The 20520-nt window shown below is 34.9% G+C and overlaps 1 protein-coding gene across 18 annotated transcripts in view; it reads left to right on the top strand.

Moving 5' to 3' along the window:
• Positions 1-20520, top strand: part of ADAM22 (ADAM metallopeptidase domain 22) — a 273701-nt gene that overhangs the window by 219688 nt on the left and 33493 nt on the right. For 15 of the 18 annotated variants that reach the window (XM_024250366.3, XM_002818272.6, XM_024250365.3 and 12 more), the window contains 6 exons: positions 1085-1190; positions 3742-3861; positions 10847-11015; positions 13618-13732; positions 15945-16035; positions 19339-19356. In XM_024250366.3, coding sequence (XP_024106134.2) covers positions 1085-1190; positions 3742-3861; positions 10847-11015; positions 13618-13732; positions 15945-16035; positions 19339-19356 — 619 coding nt within the window. The remainder of the gene's footprint in view (positions 1-1084; positions 1191-3741; positions 3862-10846; positions 11016-13617; positions 13733-15944; positions 16036-19338; positions 19357-20520) is intronic. The other 3 variants (XM_054559555.2, XM_054559551.2, XM_054559544.2) reach the window with 1 other exon arrangement.

Genomic DNA, 20520 nt, shown 5'->3' with positions numbered 1-20520 from the left:
GATGGGAAAACATTTAGTCAGGCAGGTTTGTCTTCTGAAAAAAGATATCATTTTTGTTTTATCCACTTGAGCAAAAATAGTAGCTGACAACAAGTAGTAGGAAACATAACTACCAACATAACTATTGTTTTTTAAAAAAATATACCAACAATTATCCTTTGATTAGTTTGCATTTTGTCTTAATTCTTAGATAACTCTATCAGCCGTCCCTGGTTTTAGAAAAGATAAAAGCCTGAAGAAGATACTGACGTACCTTAAAATGTTATTTCACTTCCAGAGATTTAGCATGAATTCAAGCTTGTCTTAAAGCAAAGTAAAATTGCTTTTGATAGCTGCTAAGAAGTAGTGAGCAAGGTAGAAATTGTACCACTGTTTCTTGAATCTAATTACAGGATATAACTATTATAATTAACTTGTCTTTATGATTAACAAAATGTGCTGAATAAGACATTCATGTATTATATTTAGCACTGAGATTAAAGAATGGAGTATATATTCAAGGAACTATTTGTTATTGCCTTCCCTAATTATTGGCCAAATTCTTTTTTGTTGTTGTTGTTGTTGTTGAGATGCAGTCTTGCTTTGTTGCCAGGCTGGAGTGCAGTGATGTGATCTCAGCTCACTGCATCCTCTGCCTCCCGGGTTCAAGCGATTTCCCTGACTCAGCCTCCCAAGTAGCTGGGACTACAGGTGCATGCCACCACACCCGGCTAATTTTTTTGTATTTTAGTAGAGATGGAGTTTCACCATGTTGGCCAGGATGGTCTCGATCTCCTGACCTCATGATCTGCCCGAATTATTGGCCAAATTCTAAGGAGTGTTTGTTTTTGTAGCCTACAGCCTGCGTCCCAACAGATAACTAAATGTATTTGTTTACTAAATTTCAAATGAGCTTTAATGAAAATCTATCTGAGTCATGGATATATATGATCCGTGGTAAAACTGTGAACCATTGGTAACATTTTTGGAATTGATAACACTGTAGTGATGAAGAGTCCTTATATTACAATTATTCTTTTCTGCAAAGCTTTTGAGCAGCCAAATGGTACTTCCTTCACTGATAGAAAATTTTTTTCTGCCTTAGAGGTGACAGCATCAGACAAATATTGCTATGAGAAACTGAATATTGAAGGGACGGAGAAGGGTAACTGTGGGAAAGACAAAGACACATGGATACAGTGCAACAAACGGTGAGGTGGAGAAGTTAGCCCGGAATTCATCCCTTGGTCAATTACAAGTGTACTTTTTTGAGTGACTAGGAAGTTTCTGCTTTCTGCATCACACAAAGTGTGCTCTTGCCTCCTTAACCTCATCTCTTCCCAGTGTTCCAGCATCACCTATGCAGAGGGCTTCCAAATCTTGACATGTGCGCTCACCTCTCTCCTAAGGCCCAGGTCATACTTGCCCCCACCTCAGGATTTTCTTACCTAGAAGACACCTTTAGCATCTCAAAGGCAAAAGAACTTAAAGCCACCAGAATATGCACTGAGTGCTATTGAATTGAACTAACTGGCTCTAACTTTCCCAAACCACCCCCTTTTTGCCAAAGGTCTCAATATTTCACTGTCCTTCTGTCTAGAAGGCTTAAAGTGATCCTTCCCTCTACACATTGTCCAAATGCCAAATTACATCCATTCTTCCCTTTGTTTTGCCACCATTTGTCTTTAATTCATGTATTCACTTACGTTCCTATTGCCATTACCTGAACTAAGACCTATATTAATCCTTCAACTATTACAAAATTCTTTTAACAGTTTTCTGTGCCAGCATTCCCTAGTGTACTACTATCAGAATAATCTTTTGGATCTTTTTTACTGTCAATTCTTTGTTGAAAGTTCACTGGTTCCACATGACTAATAGTGAGAACAGTACCCAGCACTGATTGAGTGAACACTGTGTGCTAAGCACTGTATCACACTTTACATAAGCTATGCCATTTAATCTTTATGGCAGTCCTCCCATTTTATGGAGGAGGAAACTCAGACACAGTTAATTTGCCCAAAGTCATGTATATGGGATGTAATAATAAGCAGAATTAGAATTTGGAGAGTATGATTTCAGAACTCTCTCTTCACCACTTTGCTGAATGTCATAGTCTTGTTAACAAATTAAATGGAACCTTAGCTTGGCACTGTACCTATTCAACAATTGTGCCCAACCTACACTTTTTGTCATTTCATTTATATTCTTCCAAATCTAGCAAACCTTACCATTCCTAATATGTCCCTACCTCCATGCCTACATTTATGCTCTATAATCCTCCAGAAGCCCCCTTTAACTCATACCCATCATCAGCCAAAAATATACCTATTCTTTAAAGCCCAGCTTGGAAAACACTTTCTATATATAAATTTCTTTCTGATTTACTCTAGAAATAAATTATCTCTCTCTTCTTTGAACTTCCACAGCCCTTTGTACTTATTTGTCCGTAATTTTGTTTTAAAAGTTGTTTATGTGTGTGATTTATCTTCTCATTTAGAGTATAATTTTCTTGTGAATAAAGATCATATCTAATTGTCTTTATATATTCTGATTACATAGGTTCACATACATAAATGACATTCAAAAAAGTTTTGAACGAATATCTCTTCTCTGTTGAGAAAGCATTTTTGTTTATGATAGATACAGTAAAATGATAACATAATTTTAAAAAGCATTTTTAAAGAATAAAGTAATACATTCTTTTCTATGTTGGTGAAAAATACAGGTTCTAATTTTTCTTTTTTCTCCATGTGGTAAAGTCTGATATTTTTGTATATAATCTTGCTGACTTACTAATTACTCTTCACAAGATATTTTAAAAATATGTTTATTGTTATCTCTACTAATAATTAAAATGTGTTGGATATAAATAATATGTAAGATAGTATTAACAACAGTAAAGATATTTTGTAAGTTAAGGTAGAATCATATGTAATAGTTGGGGAAGTAGTGAAATATATTGAAGAAAGGATAATGAGCCTTTGTAGTTGGCAATCTATAAAATAAATGCAGCCTATAATTTCTTCTTTAATTCTAGGGCAACAGGTGAAAAAACATCTGTATTCCAAAAGAATGCTCATCCAAATATCATTCAATTACCAATTAAAAAAAAAAATTGGCTGGGCACAGCATCTCATGCTTGTAATCCCAGTGCTTTGGGAGGGTGAGGAGAGAGGTTGCTTGGGGTCAGGAATTCAAGGCCAGCCTGGGCAACATAGTGAGACCCTGTCTCTGTGAAAAATGTAAAAGTTAGTTGAGTCTGGTAGCATACACCTGTAGTCCCAACTACCTGGGAGTCTGAGGCAGGAGGATCACTTGAATCAGGAGTTTGAGGCTGCAGTGAGCCATGATCACACCACTACACTCCAACTTGGACAACAGAGTAAGACCCTGACTCTAAGAAAAAAGAAAAAAGAAGAAGAAGAAGAAATAGATTAGTATATCCAGTATTGTGTTATGGGAAAAGAGATTTCAATATAAAAGAAGCCAATTTGATGGATTCTTTAAATACTTGAACTAATGGACAGTAAAGAAAAAGCTAGAAAACAATTGAGATTTTGGTACATCAGTAAGAGTTTCAGTGAAGACACTTTTTAGAGCAGGTGGCACACTAATTTGGACTTATTTTATTTTACTTGGCATATGAGTAGATAATATACTTGATGAAAACCAGATGCTAAAATGAGAGAAGATTATTCTAACTGTACATGGTTTGCTATATATTTGGGAAAAGAAGTAATTGGTAATCTTTTGATACAGGGATGTGCTTTGTGGTTACCTTTTGTGTACCAATATTGGCAATATCCCAAGGCTTGGAGAACTTGATGGTGAAATCACATCTACTTTAGTTGTGCAGCAAGGAAGAACATTAAACTGCAGGTAATTATCTAACCATTCTGTAAGAATCTGAGTCATCTTATTTCTCAGGAATGCAGTTTAGGATTCCTTCCGTTTTCAATTAACGTACATGTTAGTAGGTCGAAATATCATCTAGCCTATAGAGGTGATTGAGTAAATCCTAACAGAGAAGAGATAAAAAGAAGATTAAAAAATAGTTGAATGAAGAATATTATGTGATTACTAGAGGTAGGTTTAGATTGGTCAGTAAAATCTTATAGAGTTTGGTTTCCAAACTTACAGAGTTTGGAAAATGAATGAGGACTTCTAGGTAAATCAGTGTATTAAATATATGCATCTACTTTTGCTCCCTTATGAAATCCCACTAAAATGATACCAAATGGATCTTTTTTTAGAGTTCATATATCCACAGGGAGGCATAGAAAGAGAGAAGAGATAATAGCAACAATATTTTGTTATGTATAAAGCAAATGGATGTGTGACACATGACTTATCAAAGCTGAGAAAGCTGAATTCCTAAGTCAGTAATGAGGAAAACTGAGAATCAATCCAAGATATACTCTTACTTCCCCACAGGCTCAGAAATTGGCAGCATCATCTACTTTAGGAAGAGGGAGGGAAGGAGTGGAGGGAAGGGACTGAAATACAGAAAATAGATGAAAGGCTGTTAAAAAAGCAGTTAGATACTCAGATTACTTCCCCAACTCAGCTAAACTGGGGATTTCCCACCCTCCCATGGAAGATTGGAGCTTTATACTCTATAGAGAATAAAAGAGGAGGTTTCTAAGCTGGAGGACAGCAAGCAATATTTATATAAGTGTTGTATGGAAGTAGTCCAACCTCAATGGTACCAATTTCCAATCATCTATTTGGTCTACTAACTCAAATACGAGCAGGTTATCAGAGATGTGAAAAAAAGTCTGTAACATGAAAAAAATAGAGATAAAAATAATGAGACAATGAAGGGGAAAAAACAAAACCGCTTATCACTATTTATGAGAGATAAGAGACTTCTATCATGAAACAAGAAAATAGGGTGCTGTTTTTTTAAACAGGGAACATTCAGAAAGAAAAAATTTAGTGGTTGAAATTATCTTCCATAAAGTAGGGTAAAAAGGCAAAGAAGTGGAACATAGAGAAAATCTTACACATTAGGATAGCAATAATAACAGAGGAAACAGCAGGGAGGAAATTTTCAATGAGTAACTCAAGAGAATTGTCTAGAAATAAAGGACTTGAGTTTCCATATTAGCAGGCTTACCAAGTGCTGAATACAATGAGTGGAATTAGAGGTACATCTAAACATATCATTATGAAATTTTAGAGCCTTAGAACAAAGCAAAGAATTCTGAAAGTTTCCAGAGAGGAGAAAAAAATCAAAGACTTAAGAATTAAAATGGTTTAGGATTTGGCAACAGGAGCCCTGGGAGTCACAAGACAATAGAGAAAATTATTTCCAAACTAGAATTTTGTACTCTGGCAAAATACAAGTGTGAGGGTAGAAAATAAAGACATGTTTAGTTATGCTACAAATTTCTCAGGAAAGTACTAGAAACTGCACTCCACCAAAACAAAGTAAACCAAGAAAGAGAAAGACAGGGAATATAGGAAACAAGATACCACAAAGAGAGACCTGGCAATCCCCAAGTTGATAGTGAGGCAAAAGTCAAGATTTACAGTGCTATGAAACCGGCACATGTGGACAGTCAGCACAGACAACAGCAGGCCAGAAACTCCAGGAGACCTTCATAAATAACTAAAGAATGAATTAAGAGTAGAAAATGGTTTTCTCCTAGGAGGAGTATCTGGAAGAATATCTAGAGAGGCAGAGAACTGCTTTATTGTGTCTAAAAACAATTTATCTGTTGATTCTTTAAACTATGTGCATATATAATTTTGATAAAAATAAATGAAGTGAATGGGGATTGAATGTAAATGGCCTAAATACCCCATTTAAAAGGCACCAGAGTGACAAGTTGGAGAAAAATAAGACCCCAAGGTATGCTGTCTTCAAGAGAGCCATCTCATATGCAGTGACATCTATAGACTCAAAATGAAAGGATGTGGGAAAATCTAGCAAGCAAATGGAAATCAGAAAAAAGCAGGGTTGCAATCCTAATTTCAGACAAAACAGACTTTAAGCCAACAAAGATACAGAAAGACAAAGAAGGGCATTATGTAATGGTAGAGGGTTCAATTCAACAAGAAGAGCTAACTACCCTAAATATATATGCACCCAACACAGGAGCACCCAGCTTCATCAAGCAAGTTCTTAGAGACCTACAAAGAGACTTAAACTCCCTCACGATAACAGTAGGAGACCTCAACACTTCACTGATAGTATTAGATAGATCATCAAGGCAGAAAATTAACAAAGATATTCAGGACCTGAAGTCAATATTGGACCAAATGGATCAGATAGACCTCTACAGAACTCTCCACCTAAAAACAACACAGTATATATTCTTCTAATCATCACATGGCCCATACTCTAAAATTGACCACACAATTGGACATAAAACAGTCCTCAGCAAATGCTAGCTAGAGAACTGAAATCATACCAAACCCACTCTTGGACCACAGCACAATACAAATAGAAATCAAGACTTAAAATTTTTTTCAAAACCATGCAATTATGTGGAAATTAAGCAACCTGGTCCTGAAATGACTTTTAGGTAAATAATGAAATTAAGGCAGAAATCAAGAAGTTCTTTGAAACTAATGAGAAAAAAGATACAAAATTGAAGAATCTCTGGGACACAGCTAAGGCAGTGTTAAGAGGGCAATTTATAGCCCTAAATGCCCTCATCAAAAAGTTAGAAAGCTCTCAAATTAACAATCTAACATCACAACTAAAAGAACTAGAGAAGCAAGAACAAACCAACCCCAAAGCTAGCAGAAGACAAGAAATAACCAAAATCAGAGCTGACCTGAAAGAGACTGAGACATGAAAAGCCAGGTAAAATATCAACAAATCTAGGAGTTTATTTTTTGAAAAAATTAATGATAGGTCACTAGATAGACTAATAAAGAAGAAAAGAGAGAAGATCCAAATTAATACATCAGAAACGACAAAGGCAATGTTACGACTTACCCCACAGAAATACAAACAATCATCAGAGACTATTACGAACACCTCTGGCACACAAACTAGAAAATCTAGAAGAGATGGGTAAGTGCCTGGACATGTGTATACGTTCCCAAGACTGAACCAGGAAGAAATTGATTTCCTGAACAGACCAATAACAAGCTCCAAAATTGAACCAGTAATAAATAGCCTACCAACCAAAAAAAAAGGCCAGGACCAGACAGATTCACAGCTGAATTCTACCAGATGTACGAAGAAGAGCTGGCACCATTCCTACGGAAACTATTCAAAAAAATTGAGGAGGAGCGACTCCTCCTTATTTCATTCTATGAGGCCAGTATCATCCTCATACGAAAACATGGCAGAGACTCTACAAAAAAAGAAAATTTCAGCCCAATATCCTTGATGAACATTGATTCAAAAATCCTCAACAAAATACTTGCAAACCAAATTGTGTAGCACATCAAAAATCATATCCACCATAATCAGGTAGGCTTTGTTCCCAGGTTCCAAGTTTGGTTCAACATATGCAAATTAGTAAATGTGATTTATCACATAAACAGAACTAAAGAGAAAAACCACATGATTATCTCAATAGATGCAAAAAAGGGTTTTGATAAAATCCAACATCCTTTCATGTTAAAAACTCTCAATAAACTAGGTATTAAAGGAACATACCTCAAAATAAGAGCCATCTATGACAAACCCACAGCCAATATCATACTGAATAGGCAAAAGCTGGAAGCATTCTCCTTGAAAACTTACACAGGACAAAGATGTCCTCTCTCACCACTCCTATTCGACATAGTATTGGAAGTCCTGGCCAGAGCAATTAGGCAAGAGTAAAAAATAAGGGAAATCCAAATAGGAAGATAGGAAGTCAAACTATTGCTCTTTGCTGATGACATGATTCTATATCTAGAAAACCCCATAGTCTCGACCTAAAAGCTCTTTCAGCTGATAAACAACTTCATCAAAGTTTTAGGATACAAAATCAGCATACAAAAATCACTAGCATTCTCACGTACCAACAGTAGCCAAGCTGAGGGTCAAATCAGGAATGCAATTCCATTCACAATTGCCATAAAAATAATAAAGTACCCAGGAATACAGCTAGTCAGGGAGGTAAAAAATCTCTGCAATGGGAATTACAAAATACTGCTCAAAGAAATCAGAGATGCCACAAACAAAAGGAAAAACATTCCATGGTTGTGAATCAGAAGAATCAATATTATTCAAATGGCCATACTGCCAAAGCAATTTACAGATTAAATGCTATTGCTATCAAACTATCGATGACATTCTTCACAGAACTAGAAAAAACTGTTAAAATTCACAGGGAACTAAAAAGCTGGAGGTATCACGTTGCTCAACTTCAAACTATAGTACAGGGCTACAGTAACCAAAACATCATGGTACTGGTACAAAAACAGAGACATAGACCAATGGAACAGAATAGAGATCCCAGAAATAAAGTTACACACCTGCAACCATCTGATCTTCGATGAAGGTGACAAAAACAAGTAATGGGGTACTGGGTGTATACCCAAAGGATTATAAATCATGCTGCTATAAAGACACATGCGCATGTATGTTTACTGCGGCACTATTCACAATAGCAAAGACTTGGAACCAACCCCTGATAGACTGGATTAAGAAAATGTGGCACATATACACCATGGAATACTATGCAGCCATAAAAAATGATGAGTTCATGTCCTTTGTAGGGACATGGATGAAGCTGGAAATCATCATTCTCAGCAAACTATCACAAGGACAAAAACCAAACACCATGTGTTCTCACTCATAGGTGGGAATTGTACAATGAGAACACGTGGACACAGGAAGGGGAACATCACACACCAGGGCCTGTCATGGGGCAGGGGGAAGGGGGAGGGATAGCATTAGGAGATATACCTAATGTAAATGACAAGTTACTGGGTGCAGCACACCAACATGGTGCATATATACATATGTAACAAACCTGCACATTGTGCACATGTACTCTAGAACTTAAAGTATAAGAATAATAATAATAAAAAACCAACCCCCTCCCCCCAAAAAAAACACTTCATTTCTAATTCCCAAATAAATTCAACATATTTGGGGAAAAAAAAAAACAAGTAATGGGGAAAAGACTCCCTATTCAATAAATGGTGCTGGGATAACTGGCTAGCCATATGCAAAGGATTGAAACTGGACCCCTTTCTTACACCATATACAAAAATCAACTCAAGATAGATTGAAGACTTAAATATAAAACTCAAAAGTATAAAAACCCTGGAAGACAACTTAGGCAATACTGTTTTGGACATAAGAATAGTCAAAGATTTCATTATGAAGACACCAGGAGCAATCATAACAAGCAAAAATTGACAAATGGAATCTAATTAAAGTGCTTCTGCACAGCAAAAGTAACTATCAACAGAGTAAACAGACAACCTACAGAATGGGAAAATTCTTTTGTAAACTATACATTTGACAAAGGTCTAATATCCAGCATCTATAAGGAACTTAAATTTACAAGAAAAAACAACCCCATTAAGAAGTGGGCAAAGGACATGAACAGACACTTTTCAAAAGAAGACATCCATTTGGTCAAAGAGCATATGAAAAAAGATCGATATCACTGATCATTAGACAAATTCAAATAAAAACCACCATAAGATACCATCTCACACCAGTCAGAATGGTTATTATTAAAACGTCAAAAAATAACATGCTGGCAAGGTCACAGACAAAGAGGAACATTTACACACTTTTGGTGGGAGTGTAAATTAGTTTAACCATTCTGGAAGGCAGTGTGGTGATTCTTCAAAGACCTAAAAACAAATACTATTCGACCCAGCAATCCTATTACTGGGTATAAACCCAAAGGAATATAAATCATTCTACCATAAAGACACAGGCACACGTATGTTCATTGCAGTACTGTTCACAATCTCAAAGACATGGAATCAACCTAAATGCCCATTAATGGCAGACTGGATAAAGAAAATGTGGAATACACACACACACACACACACACACATACACACACCATGGAATACTATGCAGCCATAAAAAAGAACAAGATCATGTCCTTCACAGGGACATGGATGGAGCTGGAGGCCATCATCCTTAGTAAACTAACACAGGAACAGAAAACCAAATACCACATGTTCTCACTTATAAGTGGGAGCTAAATGATGAGAACACATGGACACAAAGAAGGGAGCAACAGACACTGGGACCTAGGTTGAGGGATGTGATGAGGAGGAGGGAGTGGATGAGAAAAAATAACTATTGAGTACTAGGCTTAGTAGCTGGATGATGAAATATTCTGCACAACAAACCCTCATGACATGAGTTTACCTATATTACAATCCTGCACATGTACTCCTGAACATAAAATAAAAATTTAAAAAATGGAGACTTTTATAGTAGCATTGACATGGCCCCATATGAATAAATTGTGAATATACATTTTCAATTTTTACCGAGGTTTTAAAAACATTTCTAAATAATATATGCAAGTTTGCTATATTGAATAGTGATGTACAATAGTTTAGTCATTCTCAAATGTAATTGGTACATATACGATCTTTTTGGGTCAACCAACTTATCAAATTATATACTAGTAATATTGCCTTACTTACCTTTTGCTTGGTAGCCCAGGTGAAATGATAAACCTGTTTCAATTCAGGCCCCAGTTATAATAATTATGTTTAAATCCTAAACTATATCAATTTCTCCAAAAGGAATTAGATCAAAAGATTCAATGGCCTTCTCAGAGATTGAATTGGCTTGTGCTACTGGTCTTTAATAAGTAATAAATAGAATAGAGGAAGCAATATTGCCTGCTTTTAAGTCTTTGAGCATGTTTTCAGAATGAAGGTGAATTAATAGACTCATTTTTTGCTCTCAATTTGTTTTTAGTGGTGGGCATGTTAAGCTTGAAGAAGATGTAGATCTTGGCTATGTGGAAGATGGGACACCTTGTGGTCCCCAAATGATGTGCTTAGAACACAGGTGTCTTCCTGTGGCTTCTTTCAACTTTAGTACTTGCTTGAGCAGTAAAGAAGGCACTATTTGCTCAGGAAATGGAGTAAGTATCCAGTACCTTGTCAGGATCTATTTATTTCTTTTATATCACAGAAATAGATAGGACCCTAAACTATTTATTTTTCTTAATTATGGAAAAACATGATTTTTCATATTTCTAGTTGGTGTATAAATACTAATTCAATTATAGTTATTTGAATATATCTGTTGTATAATTTGAGAAAGCCTGGGAATAAGGAAATGAATAATCTTTCTAACCAAATTCTTCCATCCTTCTTTTCTATGTTACTATGATCTCATATAATGCCAACTTTTTACAAGTGAACTAGGAGATACATTTTAACAAACTATAATGGGATTTTAAGAAAGAGAATAAAAATTGGATGTGATGGCCACAGTATTTAAAAATGATGTGGTCTGGGCACTGACAAATCTGAACAGACTATTAACTGCTGTAGCCACACCAGTGTGTACAAGCTGAGGATAAGTCCTAGAAATAAAAACAGAATAACTTAGGGAAACGTTTCTTACAGGTGAGTAGAAAAAAAATGGCATTTGAAAGACTTTTAATTCTATTATTTCAGTTATATATCAGATAATGTGTATCCTGTACAGGTAAGTTTACAGGTTAAATATTCATCCTCTACTAGGGATAAAGTTTTGTCGGTTTCAATTAGGAATTCCTATACCACCAAAAAAGAGTTTGTTCTATTTCTTTCAGCATGTGCTATGGCATTCTTTTTATTTTTGTTCCAGATTCTTTGCTTGAACTGTTGTGTTATCCAGTTAAGATAAAGGATCCCTGTTTTGGAATTGTAAGCCTTCATTCCTGGTCTTTCCATGCTTGTCCTCAGGGATATTCCAAGAATTTATTTAGGGAAGTAACTAATTGTTACTTCTTGCCAAAGCATAGGAATTCTCATGGCATATAAGAGTAGAGCAGACATGTACTAAGTAGCTCTGCTCCTATGAAGGAGTCTTCTAACTCTTCTTTTCTTAATCTAAGAGGATTTAGGGGATCAGAGGAAAAGAATAATGGAATTTTTCTTGATCATCCATGCTAATGAATAAGCATATCTTATCCATCTTAAGATTCTGAAACAAAACACGAGACCAAACATAGTTGTTCTTAGTAAACATTTGTTTAATTAGTAAAAGAATAATCAATGCAAATAAATCAGATGGCAAATCAGCATCCAGATAATTTACAACAATTATGCATAATATAATTATGTATTCACAACAATTATGCATAATTATATTTGGGGTAATTTTAACTTACAGCAACTCTGTATTTGTGATGAAAAATTAATACAAGTAAATATTCTTTTTGTACTATATATTATGTAGTTAAGAGTGTGGGCTTGCAATCATATAGCCTGGGTTTGAATCCCAACTCTGCTTTTTATTAGCTGGGTAACATTGGGCAAATTTCTTGGCCTTTGTGACTCAATTTCTTCCTCTGTAAAATGGAGATAATAATAATGCCCACTTTAAAGAATTGTGCGAAGAAGGAGTTAACTTGTAAAACACTTAAAATAAGACTGGGATGTGGTAAGTGTTCAATAAATGTAAGCTATGCTATTTATTATGATTACTGTACACTGGGCATCATTGTCTGTTCTTGTCACTATATCACTGATACCTGACATATGATATAGCAACTGATGCTTGAAGAAGCCAGGTGACCTGATTAAGGTCCCTTAGTAAGACAGGAGTGATATGGTGAATCAAATCCAGGCCTTTTGATTTTAAGCCTAAACCTTTTTTGTTCTGCATATTTGTTAGTCTGTAGCTCTGATAGACTCTGTGTTATAGTTACATTTAGATGTGGATATATGTTGTGTTCCTGAAAATTAGATCAGACAAGACAGAAACCACTGTAGTAAAAACCTGTCTCAGGAGGAACTTTGCTGATCTTCATCCTAACTTAACTCTCTCCTGCTTTTCTATTCAAGGTTGTTTTGAATTAGATTTAGGTGTATATTCTGTTTCCTGAGTGGACAAATAAAGAGAGATTATTTTCCTATAATATAAAAAAATTGTGTCAATTTTATGTGAATCTTTTTTCTATACTCTATTCGTGGGATTTCTTAGTTCCCCTAACCCTGACATAGTTAGTACTACAGCATGGGTTGAAGTGCCAAGGCTGTGTAGCCTTGTGGAACTTTCTTCTCAGCCCACTGCAAAACATCAGGTCTCCCCTCTTCATCAGACTTTTATTTCATTTTGCTTCCTAAAAAATGAATAACATTTTTGCATAAAGACCCTTACTATGGAAGGAAAGAAACCTTTGTGTTAGATAATTGACAGATGATTATATTTCTGCTTAGCTTTTTAAATCTTCCTCATAAAATTTAAGTTAATGAAAGTCAAAACAATAATTTCTTTGTTTTTTTTTTTTAGATGTAGATCAATTTCTCTGTTAAAATTCATCGTTCCCTTTGGGTCAGTTGTTGGTCTCTAGGAAACATTTGCTTGAGGTACTGGAGGGAGAAATAATGTAATTAGTATTAGGAAGAACATACTAATAATTTTTTGGAATTACCAAATTCTAAGCATATAATAATAAGAAATTAGTGTTTATTTTTCGTTCTTCTGTACCAGAGAGTTGACATTTACTCTAGCTTGATTTTGGATTTCAGGTTTGCAGTAATGAGCTGAAGTGTGTGTGTAACAGACACTGGATAGGTTCTGACTGCAACACTTACTTCCCTCACAATGATGATGCAAAGACTGGTATCACTCTGTCTGGCAATGGTAAGTACTTAATTTGGTAACATTATGTAGTCTTTATACACAAAGAGAAAACTGCTCTCTGAATAGTTTTATTTGAGTTATTTTTATGATAATCAGAAATATATTCTCATAATAATGAATTATACAACTGGGGTCCACTTTATGAAACTGATTATGTCCATTAAATTGTAATGATATATAATATTATGTATAACTTAGTCTACTTGATTTAGGCTTATCTTGTCCTACTTCATTCTGAGATTTTTCAAGTATACTTGTCTGAGGCTGTCAATAAACCCTAACATTTCTTTCAAATGAAGAAAGTAGTCATAACTCTTAACTGTGTGCGTTTAGAGGAAGAATTTTATATTTTTGAACTGAAGAATTAAGAAGAAACACTGAAAGAATTGGTTTTAAAATATTTTAATATTCTTTATTATAGAATCTCATTGTTGTTCAACCCCAGTTCTGTAGCCTGAACTGGCTACAGGTAGTAATCCTGGCCAAGGTTCCTGGAGGGGCTTTAAGAACATGGATAAGAAATAACAGGTGCAGTCCTAAAAGCTAGGGTGGCCCAAGTTGGGGTATAGAAATAAAATGCAGATAGTTGAAAGAACTCATACACTAGAGGCAAATGTCCCCCTTTAAAATGTTTCATCAATTCATTATTGAGTATTCTTTTATACAAGATAATGCTCAAATCCTGAAGTTCATTCACTTTCAAAGGATGAGAAAAAAGGAATATGTTCATTCTAATAATCCAGAAAGGGTAAACAGTTTTAGCTAATATGACTTTTATAAAGAAAATCATAGGATGATTAAGATTTTAGAGTCCCCAGTCTTAGCAATGGTAGCGTGGAGCTTGTTCCAGTAATTAATTCAAAGACAATAATATTTAGGTACATGGATTTAAATGACGTGTCAAAAGCCGTACCATTACTTAGAAATAAATAAGACTAACATCTAAGTTTATTGATCCCTCTTAAGTCCCTGGAAAAAAAGGAAGGGAGAGCAGACAGGCTAGGTCTTGGAGTAAGAAAATCCTAGTGACCCAAGGAATCCTCTGGCATCTTCATCTGTGCATCCCACAGAGAACCTGGCAGGTTGGAGTCCACTAGTCTGCTCAGATGACCTAGCTTTGCTGTCTGACATGAATTCTGAGGGCTCCCAGAGAGAGAGACTGCCACTACTATCATGGAGAATTGAAATCTTCTCAAGTAGCCCATGACTCCTGACCTCTAATGTGTAAAAGGATGCCTCAGGAGTGGAGCAGGCAAAGATGGATCTAAGCTGCTCTGGATGAAAGCTCTGCAGTTAACCATGTGACATAAATCATTATTGGCAAAAAAGGCCCTCTGGTGTCAGAGCCAGGCCTCATTCAGATCGGCCTTTTCTGCCTTTGAGCCCTCATTTGAGCTTATTGACCAAGCCTTTGACTCATGGTGCCATTCTGCTGTGATGATCCCCTTAAAGATTATATCTCAGCCTGCCTGACAATGGATACTGGCACAACAATGCCATCACTGTGTTCTGAGCTTCAACCCCACCCTGGATTCTGCCTGCCTGTCTCTCTGCCAGTGTCGTGCTGCCTCCCTCTCATGCCACATCAGCTCCAATCCTCCAGCTCTCTCGACTCTTTTTCCTCTGGGGTTTTCTTCTCTAGAATGCCACAGCCGTCATTGCCCTGATGCGGAATTACAAGCCCAGTTGTTTTTATCACCTACATCACCTGGGCAGTAATCACAGAAGTCTGTGGACATGTTTTCTCCCTTAAGAAGCTTGTATTCACTTTGAGAGAGACAAAATATAACACACACACAAAACCGAGAGCAATATAGTACCTTGCATTAGTTGTCAAAATGGAGTGATATGCACAATAACATTTCTAGAATTTCTGAGAAAGAGGTAAGGATCAAAAGGAACACAGATTTTCTACAAGTTCCTCCCTAAATTTCATTACTCTTCCCTCTTTTAGTTTAATGACATCATGTTTTCTGGAAAATACAACTGTGCAAAATGCACTTGGACAAGAATTAAAAAGGACATACACCAAACACTATTTTTAAAACAACTGATGTGGATTGCTGAATTATGGTTGATTTTTTCTTTCCTTTGAAAAATACTCATTTTTGAAAACAAACAGTGTTGTTAGTGTGATGATTACAAAACCGAACAATAAAGTTTCTGAAAGGATTTTATACCACTGATCTTTCTTTCTTTTTTTTCCTCTCAGGTGTTGCTGGCACCAATATCATAATAGGCATAATTGCTGGCACCATTTTAGTGCTGGCCCTCATATTAGGAATAACTGCGTGGGGTTATAAGTAAGTGAAATGTCTCAGTCTTGTTACTATCGAAATATACTTCTAAACATTTTGATTACATGAAAACATCTAGAAAGTTTTGTATCATTGGTTGAATATACTTGCGATGAAAATCAGCTTGGCTCAGCAGCCAGTCAATGCTTATTATTGGCGTGGCGAGAAGTGATAATAACATCATTTTTTAGATTTCGAGACAACTTCCTTCTATTGTAAAAGGACTGAGTATTATTTTAAAATCCTTGAAGTGAATTGAAACCAGTCTAAATTTGTAAAAACTTGCAAGTTGTAACTTTTGAAGAGAATTGATAGCCTTAAACATTTTGCTCAGTAAATGCCTTCAAACATTGTAAACTTATTTATCTATTTAATGTGTTCAATTTTATTTTTATGATTTATATAATCTGAAAAGAAACCAGAGTATTCAATTTCCTTTTTAAGTGCGTTAATCTTATGATGCGAAAAATTTCTTTGTATTCAAATAACTAATTTAAGTTTGATAAGTTAAAACTTAAATATAGTAAACCTTAAATTTTCTTTAATATCTCAACTTAAAATCATATTCTGCTGATCTTTGATGATGATGTTCTGGTCCACAGGCCTGGGGTTTTTCTCCATTTGGAAGGCCTGCAGCTTGTGCTAGGCATTCTGGGCATTACCTCATTTCATAGCACATTTTTCCTCATGGATCAAACTTAGGTAACTCAAAGTTTTGGGAATTAGAATCAAAATTTTAGACTTTTACCCCATGACTTTTAATGGACTCGCCTTTGTTCCATGAGTTAATACATGTCAAACACTCAAAGTAGCACCTGGCCCACAGTAAGCACTATGTAATTGTTTGCTATTGTTATTATCACTTAACATGGTCTTAAACCAATTGCACCAAAGGAAACACCTTTGTAGTGTACATGGTAATTGCTTGTGAAGTCAAAACCATGAAAGAGTTTCTTTGTATAAAAAGGGAGAGCAGTTAGTTTACTGGCAGGATAAGCTTTGTATGCTACAAGCATTAATAATACAGGCATTTGTGGAAGACTATATATTAACAAGTAGTGCAGAGAGCATAGTACAGTTTGGCAAAACATGGTGAAGGAGAGTACAGCATAGTAGTAAGCTTTTCCCTGATTAAATGAGCACCTAGCCCTGTACCATGTAGTCTTCCACAAATTCTTGTATTATTAATGCTTGTAGCATACAAAACATATCCTAGCAGTAAACTAATTGCTCTCCCTTTTCAGCTAAATAAACTCTTTCATAATTTTGACCTCACAAGCAATTGCCATATACACTTATAAAGGTGTTATCTTTGGCACAGTTGGTTTAAGACCATGTTAGGTGATAGTAATAAGTTCATAGCAGATGCTTAAAACCTATGGGCCTCTTTGGTGTGCAGGTTACTGGGTATATTTCACCTCAGCATAACAGTTGGAGTTATAAAATCATATATCTGATAGGAAGGCTTTTCTTTTTGTCATTTGATTTCTCCTCACACCAGAAGCAAATTAGCTCTGTGTTGGAATCGTACCATTTCTCCAACTTGATGCACAATTTAAGTAGTAATTGTCATCACAAGCATTATTGTTTTGAAGTAGCTCAGTTGTTTCATTTGGCTATGTGAAAATGGAAAGAAAAAATTGTTCGTTCTGGAGTGTGTGATTTTCTGCCACCTAGTGATGGAAGTGGATATTTCATTTTTACAATCTTGGAAAAACCTACCTTTTAGAAACCTAAACACTCATATTACTTATTAAATTGTGTGTCTATTTGCCTTCATTGATTAGAATGAAAATCACTTTTTTTCTGCATGTGACTTCTTATTTTTATGACATTCTTTTGAGATTTGTTCATTCCTGAATATATGCACTTTGCAACTTTAATAAGATCCACTTAGTTGGAAACTCATATAAGTTGATTTTAGCTTAAGGAAAAAGACAAACCTTGTACATACTACAGTATCTTCTTTATAAATAATTAGTCCAAATAGCTAAAGTTTTAATGTTTCTAAAATTATTCAGAATATGTTTAGGAATATAGTGGGAATGTAGATATTTTAATAGAGGAATTAAATTCATGAATATGATGTTTTACTTATTCTATTTGAAATTTAAAACCACGTTTAGAACCTGAGAACTCATTTTCTCATTAGTTTGTCCAGTTAAACTTTCTACCCCTTCTCCAAGCCTTGGGGTGGAGAATAGCAGGAATTAAAAAAAAAAAAAAAAAGTAGAATGCTTATTTGGAACCGTATGGCTCAGGAAATCAGACTGAAGGAATAAAAAGTAAAACATGTTGAATAGAAAAATACCAGACTTATTTTTCCCACATCTGATAGTTTCCAGAATGAAAAATAATAACGAATTGGCACCTTTGCCATCATGTGCCCGTTATCAAACGTGATATGTATAATGTGGATGAAATAGACTGGCAAGTAAAGATGTACAAATGAAATCCGTGTGAAAACATTATCCTTGATCTTAGAGTAAGCAGCCCAAAACTACTCAGCTGCATGACCTTTCTAACGTGTCTCCAAAATATTAACACTCAATTATGTCAAGATAGAAAGTTAGCAGTGAACTCTTGAAAAGTCACTGGTACTGTACTACCACACACTTTAGAGCAATTTTTAAATAAGATCCACTTAGTTGGAAACTCATTTAAGTTGATTTTAGCTTATGGTTAAATAAACACAGAGACTAAACATTGAACAAGTATTTCCAATGTGAAGCTTCGGCGAGTAAGTAGTAATCACTTAGGAGATCCTTAACAGTCATGAATTGTCTCACTCCTTTTTATCATACCTAATGAAATAAAATGTTCTGGTATTCATTTATAGTCCCCTATTTGAAATTCTTAGGAATAACTATAGTTTGGTGTTTATATTCCATTAGGAATGAATTATAATTTTATTTCTGTAAAAATACAGTTATTTACGTAACTTGATTCATTAATTTCATTATTTAAGTTAATGTGTGTTTGAAGACCCGTATTTAAAATAAGATTTACTTTAGAGCAGTGATTGATGTTGAGAAAACAGTTACTCTTTAATGACTGCAGCATATTTATGTTTTTAAAAATGGACAGTTGTTTGACAATATTGTCACTGGCTCTTTGTTGCTTCTCCTGATGATGATGAGGTGACATTTTTGTGTGTGCATTCCCATTTTAATTCTGTAATTCAGAATCCTCTAGTGAAGACTTTTCAATGAAAGTTAGAGCTTTTATGTTTAGAGCTCCCTCTTGATGTCCTTCCAGAGGTAACTAACTCTTATGTTTCTCCCTCTTTCTCTTCTTGTCCATGAAAAGAAACTATCGAGAACAGAGGTATGTAATACAAATAATGTGAACATAAAACTGAGAGGTTTGACTCGTATTAGCATTGTTGGAATTCATACATGCAATTATAATTAAGTTCACTTTGTTTGTATGCTATAATGATCATACACTAATCTTGATTTTTCATTATCTTGAGGTAATTTTAATGATGGTGCCATGAAATATAGTAATTTAAAATAGGTCTGTCATTTAATTTTAATGGGTCTTTTATCCAACGATACTACAGTTAGTGGAGAGTCTTGCTTATTTTTTAATAGTAATATATATAGAAATTGATTTTTTCCATCTAAAACAAACTTCCTCTATGTTAAGGTGTCCCATTTGTTTACATTAATATTTGCTTTTCTTCATGTTTGTAACATTCTTATTGCCTAATACTTTCTGAGGGAATTTATTTATTACTGTTTTTATATTAATAATATCCATTCATAAATGACAAAGTTTATTTGGGCAGTGTTGCTGTTGGGAATGTTCTAGCATTTCATGAGCCTGTTTATCTCTGCATAAGGAATTTTTTTGTATTGATTAGGTAACTGCACATTTAAAGAAAGAATTTGCATAGTTGGAATAATAAAAATGCCTATATTCTTGAAAAAGTCGGACACCCTGTATAGCATAACCGTAAAAATCTATGTTTAACCAGCATAAAAAGAGATACAAAACGTTTGTGTTGTTCTATAACAATTGCCTATTTTATCTGAATCTAAATTAGCACATAATATTGGAATGCACTCTTCACTTTTCCCACTTAAAAAGTTACTAGTGCTCTTAGTTATTGATAAAAAATATTAAAATATTATCGTGGAAACTGATAACCTAGACCAGGTCTTACACATGATAATGGTATTTAGTTCTATACTCATGGTATTTATGCAGATTCCTATTTACTTAAGCTTTTCCATTGTTGAGTTCCATGCTTGTGACAGGTTATGAATAAGGTGTATAAATGTGGTAATTTGTCATGCTCCATCACAACTTTCATTTTTTTCACAAATCAAAAATTTAAACTTTACTCTTTTTTAAATGAATTAAAATTCCCATAAGGCTTTAACCATAAGTATCTGTAGAATCTGTATAAATATATGGTGCCCATGGGTTACCATTTGAAATCCTGGTCAGTTTGTGTAGACAACAGAAAATATTGACCTTTCC

The sequence above is a fragment of the Pongo abelii genome, chromosome 6 (assembly GCF_028885655.2).
Source record: "Pongo abelii isolate AG06213 chromosome 6, NHGRI_mPonAbe1-v2.0_pri, whole genome shotgun sequence".
NCBI lineage: Eukaryota > Metazoa > Chordata > Mammalia > Primates > Hominidae > Pongo > Pongo abelii.
Note: the sequence above shows the minus strand (reverse complement) of the source record. Positions and strands in the feature narration are given on the sequence as shown.